Raw genomic sequence first — 12,964 nt, 5'->3', positions numbered from 1 at the left:
CTAAGAACGGGAATTACTTGGCAACAAAAAAAAACTATCCGAAAACGGATCGCTGCGTTCAACTCACCACCAAGAGACTTTTCCAATGATACCATAGTTTGCCTATTTCGGACACTTTTCAAAAATCCTAATTTGATGTTGAGGTTAGATGTGGTTAACTTCAAACGGAAATAACTCGACAACAAAAAGAGCTATCCGAAAACCGATTGCAGCGTTCAACTCCCCACCAAGAGACCTTTCCAATGATACCATAGTTTGCCTATTTCGGACACTTTTCAAAAATCCTAATTTAAGTCGAGGTTAGAGGTGGTTAACTTCGAACGGGAATAACTCGACAACAAAAAGAGCTATCCGAAAACGGATTGCAGCGTTCAACTCCCCACCAAGAGACCTTTCCAATGATACCATAGTTTGCCTATTTCGGACACTCTGCAAAAATCGCCAATTTGGGTCGCGGTTAGGGGGACTTAGCTAAGAACGGGAATTACTCGACAACAAAAAGAGCTATCCGAAAACGGATTGCAGCGTTCAACTCCCCACCAAGAGACCTTTCCAATGATACCATAGTTTGCCTATTTTGGACACTTTTCAAAAATCGCAATTTTGGGTCGCGGTTAGGGGGACTTAGCTAAGAACGGGAATAACTCGACAACAAAAAGAGCTATCCGAAAACGGATTGCAGCGTTGAACTCCCCACCAAGAGACCTTTCCAATGATACCATAGTTTGCCTATTTCGGACACTTTTCAAAAATCGCCATTTTGGGTCGCGGTTAGGGGGACTTAGCTAAGAACGGGAATTACTCGACAACAAAAAGAGCTATCCGAAAACGGATTGCTGCGTTCAACTCACCACCAAGAGACTTTTCCAATGATACCATAGTTTGCCTATTTCGGACACTTTTCAAAAATCCTAATTTTAAGTTGAGGTTAGATGTGGTTAACTTCAAACGGAAATAACTCGACAACAAAAAGAGCTATCTGAAAACGGAGTGCAGCGTTGAACTCCCCACCAAGAGACTTTTGCAATGATACCATAGTTTGGCTATTTCGGACACTTTTCAAAATCGCCATTTTGGGTCGCGGTTAGGGGGACTTAGCTAAGAACGGGAATTACTCGACAACAAAAAGAGCTATCCGAAAACGGATTGCTGCGTTTAACTCACCACCAAGAGACTTTTCCAATGATACCATAGTTTGCCTATTTCGGACACTTTTCAAAAATCCTGATTTTAAGTTGAGGTTAGATGTGGTTAACTTCAAACGGAAATAACTCGACAACAAAAAGAGCTATCCGAAAACGGATTGCAGCGTTCAACTCCCCACCAAGAGACCTTTCCAATGATACCATAGTTTGCCTATTTCGGACACTTTTCAAAAATCCTAATTTTAAGTTGAGGTTAGATGTGGTTAACTTCAAACGGAAATAACTCGACAACAAAAAGAGCTATCCGAAAACGGATTGCAGCGTTCAACTCCCCACCAAGAGACCTTTCCAATGATACCATAGTTTGGATATTTCGGACACTTTTCAAAAATCGCCATTTTGGGTCGCGGTTAGGGGGACTTAGCTAAGAACGGGAATTACTCGACAACAAAAAGAGCTATCCGAAAACGGATTGCTGCGTTCAACTCCCCACCAAGAGACCTTTCCAATGATACCATAGTTTGCCTATTTCGGACACTTTTCAAAAATCGCCCTTTTGGGTCGCGGTTAGGGGGACTTAGCTAAGAACGGGAATAACTCGACAACAAAAAGAGCTATCCGAAAACGGATTGCAGCGTTCAACTCCCCACCAAGAGACCTTTCCAATGATACCATAGTTTGCCTATTTCGGACACTTTTCAAAAATCGCCATTTTGGGTCGCGGTTAGGGGGACTTAGCTAAGAACGGGAATAACTCGACAACAAAAAGAGCTATTCGAAAACCAATTGCAGCGTTCAACTCCCCACCAAGAGACCTTTCCAATGATACCATACTTTGCCTATTTCGGACACTTTTCAAAATTCGCAGTTTTGGGTCGCGGTTAGGGGGACTTAGCTAAGAACGGGAATAACTCGACAACAAAAAGAGCTATCCGAAAACCGATTGCAGCGTTCAACTCCCCACCAAGAGACCTTTCCAATGATACCATAGTTTGCCTATTTCGGACACTTTTCAAAAATCGCAGTTTTGGGTCGCGGTTAGGGGGACTTAGCTAAGAACGGGAATAACTCGTCAACAAAAAGAGCTATCCGAAAACGGATGTACTCACACAAACTCGTTGTGTGGCTTGTTAAACTCGGCATGAGGGAAAGACGTGGCCACGCCGCTCTGAGAGATGGCCCTATGGAACAGTCCACTGCTGGCCTGAGACAGGAGGTGGTAGGACACGCTGGCTCCTCCTCCGAACTGCCCGGCAACCGTCACAGAGCCTGGGTCTCCTCCGAACGACTGGATGTTGTCGTGAACCCACTTTAGAGCCTCCACCTGTAAGCGAATCCATTACTATAAGGGTGGGCATCTCCAAGCAGACATTGGAGCAGAAAATTGTAATGTTTTATCATTAGGAGGAGTTGGTAAGGGATGGAGTATCAAAACTGTTCTTACGCCGTATCAATATAGCATTACAATAGAAAAAGACAAAATACAGAGAAAGCAAAGAGCAGGGTGGAAGAAAAGGCCAAGCTAAAGTATTTTTCTGATTTCAATAGCTAGATAAAGACGACATGAAAGCTGGCACATAACTATTGTAATGGTGTTTTACCTTTAGTTTTTCATGAATGGTATAACTACAGCAATTAGACCATGTGAGCAAGAACATGCAAATAAAGATAATCTTTAGAACAGTCGTACCTGATCTAGAAGACCGTAGTTCCCAGGCGAAAGGTTGTCCCCTGTGCTGAGGAAGCCGAACGGACCGAGCCGGTAGTTGACCGTGACCACTACCAGGTCCTGATGAGCTGCCAGAGCGGTGCCCGGGTACAGGGCACCCGTACCGAATGACAGGCCACCGCCGTGGAACCAAACCAACGCCTAATAGAGTGATACTTACTTAAGTCAAGCATTTATAGGTTACGGGTCATACTATCGGAAAAGGGACCCCTCCAGACTGTTTTATACTGTAGGTATTCTGCAAGTTTCGGGCGTGAGCCCTACGTGGTCCCGCGGGACATCCCTGCGGCTACCGGGCTATTTTGGAGTATGGCAGGGCCCCTGGATGAGTTTAATCGCAGTTAAAATCAACCTGGGCCCGGTAACAAGTTGACGCCGTGACTTATCCTTCAAAACACCGAGAGGCACTTCCAGACATACACTTGTCCACTGCAGTATTTCAATCACAAATAAGCAAACAAACAAACAAACAAATGCTTCGCTATCCTCAAACAAATGCGTCGCTATCCTACCGGAAGTCCAGTTCCCTGTGATTCCAATGTCGTGGTGAATACGTTGAGATAGAGACAATCCTCGCTGGTGGTGTTGTGAGGCGGTCGAACCGGGTAGAACTTGGAGAACATCAGGTCGATGTCCTGTGCACAGTGTGGCCCGTACTGGGCAGCATCTCTCTCGTCTGTCCACGGCTGGGCTGGGAGCGGAGCCTGGAAACTGTAGAATAGTGCAATCGGATATGATCGTTTATATGTTAGCTTTACCTGTTTTTATTGTAAAAACTATTTTATTCTATTACTTGCATATTCAAGTTCATTTTGTATTGTATATGTATATGTATATGTGTAACGTTATGGCCACGATACCTCGCCGCCCAGTATCCACAGTGTATCATTCTGTTACAACCTGAATAAAGCATATGGTCTATTAGCGAATCCCGGTGAAGTATTCTAATACTTAAAAGGTGTCAAAAGGTGTAAAAAAAGGCCGAGTGGAAAAATAGGGTAGAGAAGGCCTATGCTTGTTAGGAATGGGTTGGAAAAGCACCCTTATGCTGACCCTAAGAGATCGTAGCCGCAATTTAATGCGATATACGGGAACACACCATCCCGCTTGCAATTCTGTCTTTTTCGGCCAGGGGACGCAACTGCACGGAGAAATAGTCGGACCACATTTCCGTGAAACTTTGCACTGTCCGGACTGGTCCGTTTGTCCGTCAACCTCACCAGGCGTGTGATCGCTTACTGATTAAAGAGCATCCATCTCAAGTCTGAAGAAACGGCAACTTCACTCGAAACATATTTCATATTTGAAGTTTCAACTGAAAGCATATTGGTCGAGTATATTCCCAATGTCTTTACTGAGAAATGCTAAAATATGCGGAGATTCTTTTTATTACAACAAACAGTACATAGTGGTACCGCACTCAAGCAGACTGGATTATATTAACGACATCACAAAAAAATGAAACTCAGTTCAGCCGTTATGTAATTGTCCTCCTCAATAAGATTTCGCGGTATCTGGAATATGAATATTGCGTAATGCACACATTAAAAGATGGGAGCTCGAGGAACAACAAATATTAGCGATACGATAGTAACGTGGTGTACACGTGCTTGTTCTCTATAAACAAGCATAAAAATGACCAATTGCTGAAACATAGAGACAAACAGAACAGATAGACAGACAGACAGGCGGTCAGCTCAGACAGACAGACAGACAGACAGACAGACAGACAAAACAGACAGACAAACAGACAGACAGAACAGACAGACAGACAGACAGAACAGATAGACGGACAGACACAATAGGCAGACAGAGAGACAGACAGGCAACCATTTGACCGTGACAGACAGACACACCGAAACATGCAATATTATAATAAACAAACAAAAAATAGAAAACAACAACAACAAAAGAACAAATCCAATTATCAAGATACTGCAATATGGTAACAAAATAGGCGCTAGGCAAACGTTCGTATTTTTTTTTACCGTAGCTCGTTCTCGGGAGGAGTAGCATATGGGACGCCCAGGAAAGTGTAGACCGGTCTGTCATGCAGGTCTGTAGCAAATGTAACTGTACCGCGCAGTTTTCCCGTCTCTGTGGTCACGACGGGAACATCCTCTGGCATGGGGAAAGGTTAAAACATTTGTGGCTATAGATGTTAGCTGCAATACAAGTTGTCATAATACATAAACATTGTATTTTCAAAACTCAAACACAACATATTCCTCCTCCTACACTTTCTTTTTACATTATGTTCAAGCATTTGAAACAAAATCGAAAAAGAAAGTGTCTAAAATAAAGTTGTTTTACCAATAGTCCGTTAATTGACAATTGAATAGCATTTAACATACCTGCAGAGAGTAAGTCTGTTATGACTAAAATTAATAACGTCGCCTTGAAAATAATGGAACTCATGGCCGCAAACAAAGACTTTAGACGAACCAAAACGTATGTGGTCTTAGTAAGAGAAAACAAACTTTGAATGTCCGTTTAAAGTCACAGTACACTGGGGCTCTAGTAGCCACGTGGACTATAGCTATTCCAATTATACGTGAATGAACAAAACGGTTGTGATCCCTCGTAGTGCGTGTGTATCTATGATTATAAGGTGTACAAACAACACGTGGAGGACTTTGTATTGGGCAGGTGCGAACTCAGACAAATGTTTACCTTTGGCGCGCCGACATCCAGAGCGCCAACCACATGTAGGATTCCCACCGAACCCGCCATTGTTCTTGATATCCCGTGAAAATTAATATCTGTTTTATCATACAAGTACAGCTGAAATAATAGATATATACGTATATTCATACTTTTTCTTAACTCAAGAGCGCTTTTTGGCAACCTTTGCATTTGTTAAGCGACTGATTAAAATACAAAGATGGAAAAATAAGCAGAGTCAGATATCGATGAAATTGTAGGAAAATTAAGATTGTAACGTTATGATATTTCAAACATCACTTCATACTTTAGCATGATCGGTAACATGGTGCAAAGTGCAACTGCTGTAACGCTACTTCACCTTTATCCGAGAGGGTAACCTGTATCCAGCGGTTGTTTAAAAAACAGGGCACACCATGTTTAAAAAACGACGGCTATAGGTTACCCCTTGGATAACGGTGAACTAGCGTTACCACAAATTGTCACGCCTGATGTTCAAAAGAAGTGCTCCTTAAGTGTGTTGCGAATTGTGTTTAAATAATGGCAGAGGTGCTAAAAAGTTTAATTTTCATACTTCAAATTTCATCAATTACCTATTCGTTTCGTTTTTGGAGAGCAACTTTTTGATGGGGCATAGTTCAATTTACGTGTATACCGTCACTTGCAAAAACTTGACAAAAAAAAGGAGAATTTTCAAGATTGCCAATAACAAAAACTAATTCCAGGCAGATTTACCAGTGGCACAAGATAGTATCAAAGCTACCCAATGAGTATAGCCGGACAAAGAGAGTCATCAGGCCACTAATGGTCAAACACACTACATTCACTCCTCAGACAGCTTTTGATACTATCTTATGCTACCGTAGGATCTGCTTGGAGATTACCACAAAGAGGGCGATGGCATATAAACTTCACTTCACCAAGAGAGAGAGCAAAAATAAAAGATCATATCACGCAATGATGGTGCTATGATTAAAAAAATGATGCGACTAAAGGATAAAACCTCAATATTGTTTGGAATTTGCGATTAGGAAATTTTCAGCGCCAAAAATTAGGTCATTGCATGCACTCGTGACAAGAGGTCAAAGTTCATCAGAATGGCGGAAGCGCGGGTCCGGAGTTCGTCGGAAGTCTGATTTTCGCCTAAAAACGGGTCTTTGTGACGTTATCTGCTCCAGAAAATGATATCAGATAATCAACATTGAGGGTTGATAATAGGTAAGTACGTAAGAAATTGGAACTGTAAAGATAGCATGCATTCTATGCCTTTTCCTCTGCAACGAAATACGTTTCAGATCCTACTTTCATAAACAACCTCGTGATGTACGTATACACATTCAAATATTTTGCCTTCTCTGAAGTTTAGTGATATTGACACGATCTTCACTTCCTGCTATAGATGGTGACTAGAAGCAAGATAGAATTTGGTAAGTACTAGTACTTGCCGTTAACAGTCATGCCTTCAAGTACCATAAGTTATCAACCCAGAACAAAGATATTCTCCTCTGACTTCACTCATCATAGCTATCAGGTAGAAATGAGTACTTTAAAATAGCTTTGGGTTGGGGCCATCCCGTGTAAATGTATAGATAGCCCAGGGGGCACAGCACTGCACAGTGCCCAAGTTCCCCTCTTAATATCCCTGCTAGCAATTAATAATAATATACATACTTGTCAGGTGATGATGGGCCATTGACTTATCTTTTACAAACAGGTTTCACAATGTTTCTGTCGAGTCGCCCACGGCGGACAAGAAATTAGAGACGCTGTGAACACGTTACTGTGTTACCATGGAGATGTATGATGAAGACCTGGGTGAGAACGTGTTTTTCCAGAACCTGCGTACGAAACACCCGCAATTGTACGAGGAGGCGGCCTTCAACAGATGGATGGTAAGTACAGTAAGGAAGGAAGGAAGCAAAGTTCTGGTTTCACTTAAAAGTTTCACATTTAGTGTAGCCATGAAGGAAGATATAAAAAAGCAATTGGTATGTATTACGGCTGGGATGTCCCTGTAGCTCAACTGGTAGAAGCCTCGAAGTTGAGCTCCTGCTTCCAATTATTTGGTAATTGGAAATTTGGTTCAAGTCCTGGAAAGGGCATCTCAGTTGGGACTGCACGTCAATTAGAAGGGACATAAAATAATTGCAGCCATCTGACGACCTGACTAGTAGTAACAAGCACCCTAGGTGCATGTATCAGGGCCAACTATTCCCAGCGAGAGATAGTGTAACACAAGCTAATCTGTTGTTAATACCTTCATCCTTTTCTTATATAGGTCTGCGTACCAAGACATGGAACAGCGTCCCGCCACCAACAAAATAAGGAAGATTTTGAGAACCACATCCTGCGACCTGTGAGAGACAAAGATGATGTCTTTCTGACTGCAAACAACAAGGTAAGGTTCCATGATAATACTATACAATGTACACACATTGCCACATTTGTATTAGATGTCATTCCTAGTAATACGGAGAGAAACAGATTCCTGTTATCATGATTGTGCAAAGTTGAGGAGAGCCACACCTCAAGCATGTTAAAGAACCCACCACACTTATCATAAAAGAGTAGGCATCTATCCCTCTGTGAATGTACCAGTCCAGTCTTAAACTTGTATTCACTGTTACAGTACAAAACTAGTGTTCTATTCCTATAGGTAGCTTACCAGTTGTACCAAAGAAACAAACAAATGCAAATGAATATCATTTAATTGGGTACAGTAAAAAAGACATTGCAATTCAAGAGAGACGTTTATTGTACAGTAGTATATATTCATGATGGTCTTGAATATAAAGTAAACTAGTTTCCTGGAATTATAATGATACAATTGCCAACATAAAATAAGTTGTATCATATACAATTGTTGACCCTAAGTTGAAAGTTATCACCCGTATTACGATGTACATGTATTGAGGTTCAAAACAATATTTGCCTGACATTTCCTTGTCCCCAGGAGGTTCAGGTGAAGGGGAACACCATCATCACAGTGAAGGGGTTTAAGGAATTGAGGAATGTGCTGATTCTGTTTGAGGAGACGTTCTACAACAACAGTGATCAGAGCTACAGGGTGCTGTGTGTGGACCAGTTCCTAGAGGGGAGGACAGGTGAGTGGCAGGATGTTGTTACAGTATCATGTTCTACAACAGCCATGATCAGAGCTACAGGGTGCTGTGTGTGGACCAGTTTCTGGAGGGGAGGACAGGTGAGTGGCAGGATGTTGTTACAGTATCATGTTCTACAACAGCCATGATCAGAGCTACAGGGTGCTGTGTGTGGACCAGTTTCTGGAGGGGAGGACAGGTGAGTGGCAGGATGTTGTTACAGTATCATGTTCTACAACAGCAGCGATCAGAGCTACAGGGTGCTGTGTGTGGACCAGTTTCTGGAGGGGAGGACAGGTGAGTGGCAGGATGTTGTTACAGTATTATGTTCTACAACAGCAGTGATCACAGCTACAGGGTGCTGTGTCTGGACCAGTTCCTGGAGGGGAGGACAGGTGAGTGACAGGATGTTGTATCATGTTCTACAACAGCAGCGATCAGAGCTACAGGGTGCTGTGTCTGGACCAGTTTCTGGAGGGGAGGACAGGTGAGTGGCAGGATGTTGTTACAGTATTATGTTCTACAACAGCAGTGATCACAGCTACAGGGTGCTGTGTCTGGACCAGTTCCTGGAGGGGAGGACAGGTGAGTGACAGGATGTTGTATCATGTTCTACAACAGCAGCGATCAGAGCTACAGGGTGCTGTGTCTGGACCAGTTTCTGGAGGGGAGGACAGGTGAGTGGCAGGATGTTGTTACAGTATTATGTTCTACAACAGCAGTGATCACAGCTACAGGGTGCTGTGTCTGGATCAGTTTCTGGAGGGGAGGACAGGTGAGTGGCAGGATGTAGTGTCATGTTCTACAACAGCAGTGATCAGAGCTACAGGGTGCTGTGCCTGGATCAGTTTCTGGAGGGGAGGACAGGTGAGTGGCAGGATGTTGGATCATGTTCTACAACAGCCATGATCAGAGCTACAGGGTGCTGTGCCTGGACCAGTTTCTGGAGGGGAGGACAGGTGAGTGACAGGATGTTGGATGATACAGACAGTGCTTGAAACACCCACTTGCAAATAGTGGTACATACCTAAATTCACATTCAGGTTCAGGTCTGGATTCAGGTCCAGCTGTTCAGGTTCAGGTCTGGACTTGTAAACGGACCTTTATTTGGAAATCTTATTTTGTTCACTGTTTTGACGGTGACGACTGTAGCATGAACTTAACATATATCATTACGGATATTAAACGAATAAATCTCTGACTTTTTTTACGAGCAGTCCTTCTGCCACCATGAACAGTTGAAGACAGACAGTAAAAGTTTGGTACTGAGAGGACTTACAGTACTAGTGAATTACAGTACTAGTACTAACACTGTTCAGTAACACAGTATTACACCTGTCAGTGAACAGTTATTGATTTATTTGCAGAGTCTGTTCAGGAGCCCATCCTGGTGTCGCTCCAGTCGTTGGAGGACTGCACGGAGTACCTGTGGGGTCGCCATGGTAACCATCGCACCAGGAGGCAGGTGGACCACCGCGTGCAGCACTTCATAGGGTCGTACCACCAGCTGGAGGGGGTTTCCCTTAGACACACCATGGTACAACCCAATAATTCTTTGTCAAAATATGAATGAATGAATGAATGTATATATGAAATAACTGAAATATTGTGAAATCTTCCATACAAAATTCCAAGGATTGGTGTCAATGCTTATTTATTATGTTCTAACTTAAAGCTTGTTTTCCTTGCCCTTTGTAGGATGCTGCAAACACGCTGTTTGTTCGAGCTATGCAGACAGCTCTGAAGGACAATAACATGGTAAATACTTATATTACACTTACATTGTAATTAAAGATGGTACATCATACCTAGTCATATATCAGATTCTACAATTTTTCATACATTATCTGCATATATATACATATCACTGTATCTCCTAATAATGTAATGATGTATTAGTTCACATACATGTATAAGAAATTTAAGTTCTAGAGTTACTTTCACAAAATGCACATGATGTTTCTTCTCCTTTCCATAGGGTAAAATTGCCAAGCAGAGTACGATTCACATGGACAACCTGAAAATTGCCATGGAGGTAGGGGAATAATTCTAATATTTCAGATCAGATTCCAATGAGACTTACCCAAATTTCTGACAGTACGACTCAAGGAATAAGCCATTTGCTACTTTTGTGATGTTACGTTTTGTAGATAGAATATGTTACTCGGTGAGCAGTGGATCATATGTTCCAGAAAGTCTATGCCCCCCCCTCCCCCACTCTGTTGAGGGATGGTAGTAAAGCCTTGATGTAGATGGGACACCATGGACTTTCTATAACTTATGATCCATTGGTCACCGCATTGGTCAGTCGCATGTTCTATTACGTGACGTCATCACAGAAACACTTCGTATAATGTCATGTAGCTCATTCCTTAAGATTGGAGTTATACATTTGACAATTTGGTCCAACTTTTGTCTCCTATTGGACATCTAAAATTGTCTTCTTTCATAGTTAGGGTATGGGTATGTGGTTTCTTCAAGATCACTTCAGTGTCACTGAAAGTGGATACTATATCTGAAGCATCTGACCATTTCCAAAATCATATCCAGTTGCTTGAGTAACTACTTTTTGGCATATCTAATTACCTGGATGTCTAATCTTCATTGATGTAAATTACAGTTTAATTTTTATTTAGAATGAGGACAATCAACACACTGTATGAATTTTCAAATTATGAAATTCAATGTTTTTTGTTGTTGTAACAGACATATGTGATGCATGGTGTCTTCAACAAGGTGTTCAACACCATCAGTACATTCACTGCAACTGAGGTAAGCGCTCACAGTTCAACAATATAACATCAAAGACCCATTGGCAAAATTTCCCGTAGCCAGCATTTCAATTACACTTAATCCAGGCATTTTTACTTGAAAAAGCATAATGCTTCACCTCAAATGGAGATGACTGCCTTGCCTTTACCTTAAATATTAACATCAAACTACTAGTAGGTTGACCTGGTAATCACATGTTTTGAGCCTTCAGCTTTCCATTGTTTATCTCTAAGATAAGTGCTAGAAATTTATCCATATTGCTTATGCGGTCTTAGCATCCAAGGGGTGTTCATGTTATGTAGACTATAGACTACCAAAAGAAGATTATCTTTATTCATAAAAGACTGGATTAGTTGCCACTATAAACAACATCAAAACAAACAGAATTACTTTTTGGATGTATGCTCTTTGTATAAGATATACAATGTGTTTTTCTTTTCTATTTGCAATGTTTTTGTGTTTCTTTGCAAAGTAAGTTTTGTCTTCTCATATACTAACAGGATGCTGCATTGAACAAAGTCACCAGGAATCTGGCAGATGTCCAACTTCGAGATTTGGGGGTTAGGAAAGAGTTCTGGTGAGTGTTCACGTAGTGCTGCCATCTAGCAGACTGCAGTGGTACTACAACTCTTTTCTATCTGCTTTGTGGAGTGGTAAAATTTTGGCACCAGAGGGATATGTTAGCTGGGCTAGGAATGCTAGTGTTAGCAAAGTAACTACTTATGCCATGTTTATTCTTTAAAATGATAAAGTCAATTATAGTTCTAGGCCAATGTGAGTTTCTTATAAATAAATAATGGTTCAAACAAACAAACAAACAAACAAACAGACAGATAATTTTACATCATTTGTTGTTATTTCACAGGCAAAGCATTCCACGAGCCAGGCGTGAGCTTCATGGACTGAACAAGTTCAGTTCTCCGCTGGAGAAACTGCTGTGTGTGAAACGGGCCATCACTGCCATCACCCGCCCCTCCCCACTACACAAACGGAAGGAGTCAGGTATGATTTAACAATGAGATCCGTCTTTTGAACTGTGAATGCCCAGTGAAGTGCTTGTTATATGTTAAATTTGATCTTGCAGGCCCAAGAGACATTAAGGAAAACACATCCGGAAAACTGATATATTAAGTCAATAATTAAGCACGAGGCTTGAGTATGCACAGTTCAAATGGTGAAAGGGCTTATTTCCAGGTGTGCAAATGTTGGTCACAGAAACCTTACAAAATATGCCTTTAAGAATGTTGGCATTTACATGAAAGCATGTTTGAGCTAAAGTTTGAGCTATATAATGAGCTTCTGGCTGAGTTATATAATTTAGCTCATTGCTGCAAAAGGAGATTATCATATTGTTAGACCAGTCATATACATGTCTTGGTTTCCCATGATTGTACAGATGTACAATAGAACGTCTTCTATTTTTATAACCTCATCTCTACATGCCTCACTGTCTGTATTTTGTAAAATGTATGCATAGCCTAGAATAAAGAAAAAGCTACATTAACTACTAGTGTAAGAAAAAAGCTTCATACATCTGTTTGCTGATATGCATT

At 41.6% G+C, this 12,964-nt stretch overlaps 2 protein-coding genes across 6 annotated transcripts in view; one reads left to right on the top strand and one right to left on the bottom strand.

The window, feature by feature from the left end:
- Window positions 1-5,002, bottom strand: part of LOC118418140 (carboxylesterase 5A-like) — a 44,103-nt gene extending 39,101 nt beyond the window's left edge. The window contains exons 1-4 of the mRNA XM_035823974.1: window positions 4,863-5,002; window positions 3,387-3,585; window positions 2,836-3,015; window positions 2,255-2,469 (exon numbers count right to left, since the gene is read on the bottom strand). Of these exons, the coding sequence (XP_035679867.1) occupies window positions 2,255-2,469; window positions 2,836-3,015; window positions 3,387-3,585; window positions 4,863-5,002 (734 nt within the window). The remainder of the gene's footprint in view (window positions 1-2,254; window positions 2,470-2,835; window positions 3,016-3,386; window positions 3,586-4,862) is intronic.
- A 2,813-nt stretch (window positions 5,003-7,815) lies between these two features.
- LOC118417898 (ankyrin repeat domain-containing protein 27-like) overlaps window positions 7,816-12,964 on the top strand; it is a 45,254-nt gene continuing 40,105 nt past the window's right edge. For 2 of the 5 annotated variants that reach the window (XM_035823654.1, XM_035823649.1), the window contains exons 1-8: window positions 7,816-7,936; window positions 8,492-8,740; window positions 10,007-10,176; window positions 10,338-10,397; window positions 10,618-10,674; window positions 11,346-11,411; window positions 11,912-11,988; window positions 12,277-12,413. In XM_035823654.1, coding sequence (XP_035679547.1) covers window positions 8,671-8,740; window positions 10,007-10,176; window positions 10,338-10,397; window positions 10,618-10,674; window positions 11,346-11,411; window positions 11,912-11,988; window positions 12,277-12,413 — 637 coding nt within the window. In that variant the 5' untranslated portion in view covers window positions 7,816-7,936; window positions 8,492-8,670. Of the gene's footprint in view, window positions 7,937-8,491; window positions 8,741-8,845; window positions 8,937-9,009; window positions 9,225-9,513; window positions 9,599-10,006; window positions 10,177-10,337; window positions 10,398-10,617; window positions 10,675-11,345; window positions 11,412-11,911; window positions 11,989-12,276; window positions 12,414-12,964 lie in introns of those variants that run through there. The other 3 variants (XM_035823650.1, XM_035823653.1, XM_035823651.1) reach the window with 3 other exon arrangements.

This window comes from Branchiostoma floridae, chromosome 6 (assembly GCF_000003815.2).
Source record: "Branchiostoma floridae strain S238N-H82 chromosome 6, Bfl_VNyyK, whole genome shotgun sequence".
Classification (NCBI taxonomy): Eukaryota; Metazoa; Chordata; class Leptocardii; order Amphioxiformes; family Branchiostomatidae; genus Branchiostoma; species Branchiostoma floridae.
The sequence above is the reverse complement of the archived record's forward strand: the minus strand, read 5'-3'. Positions and strand labels throughout refer to the sequence as shown.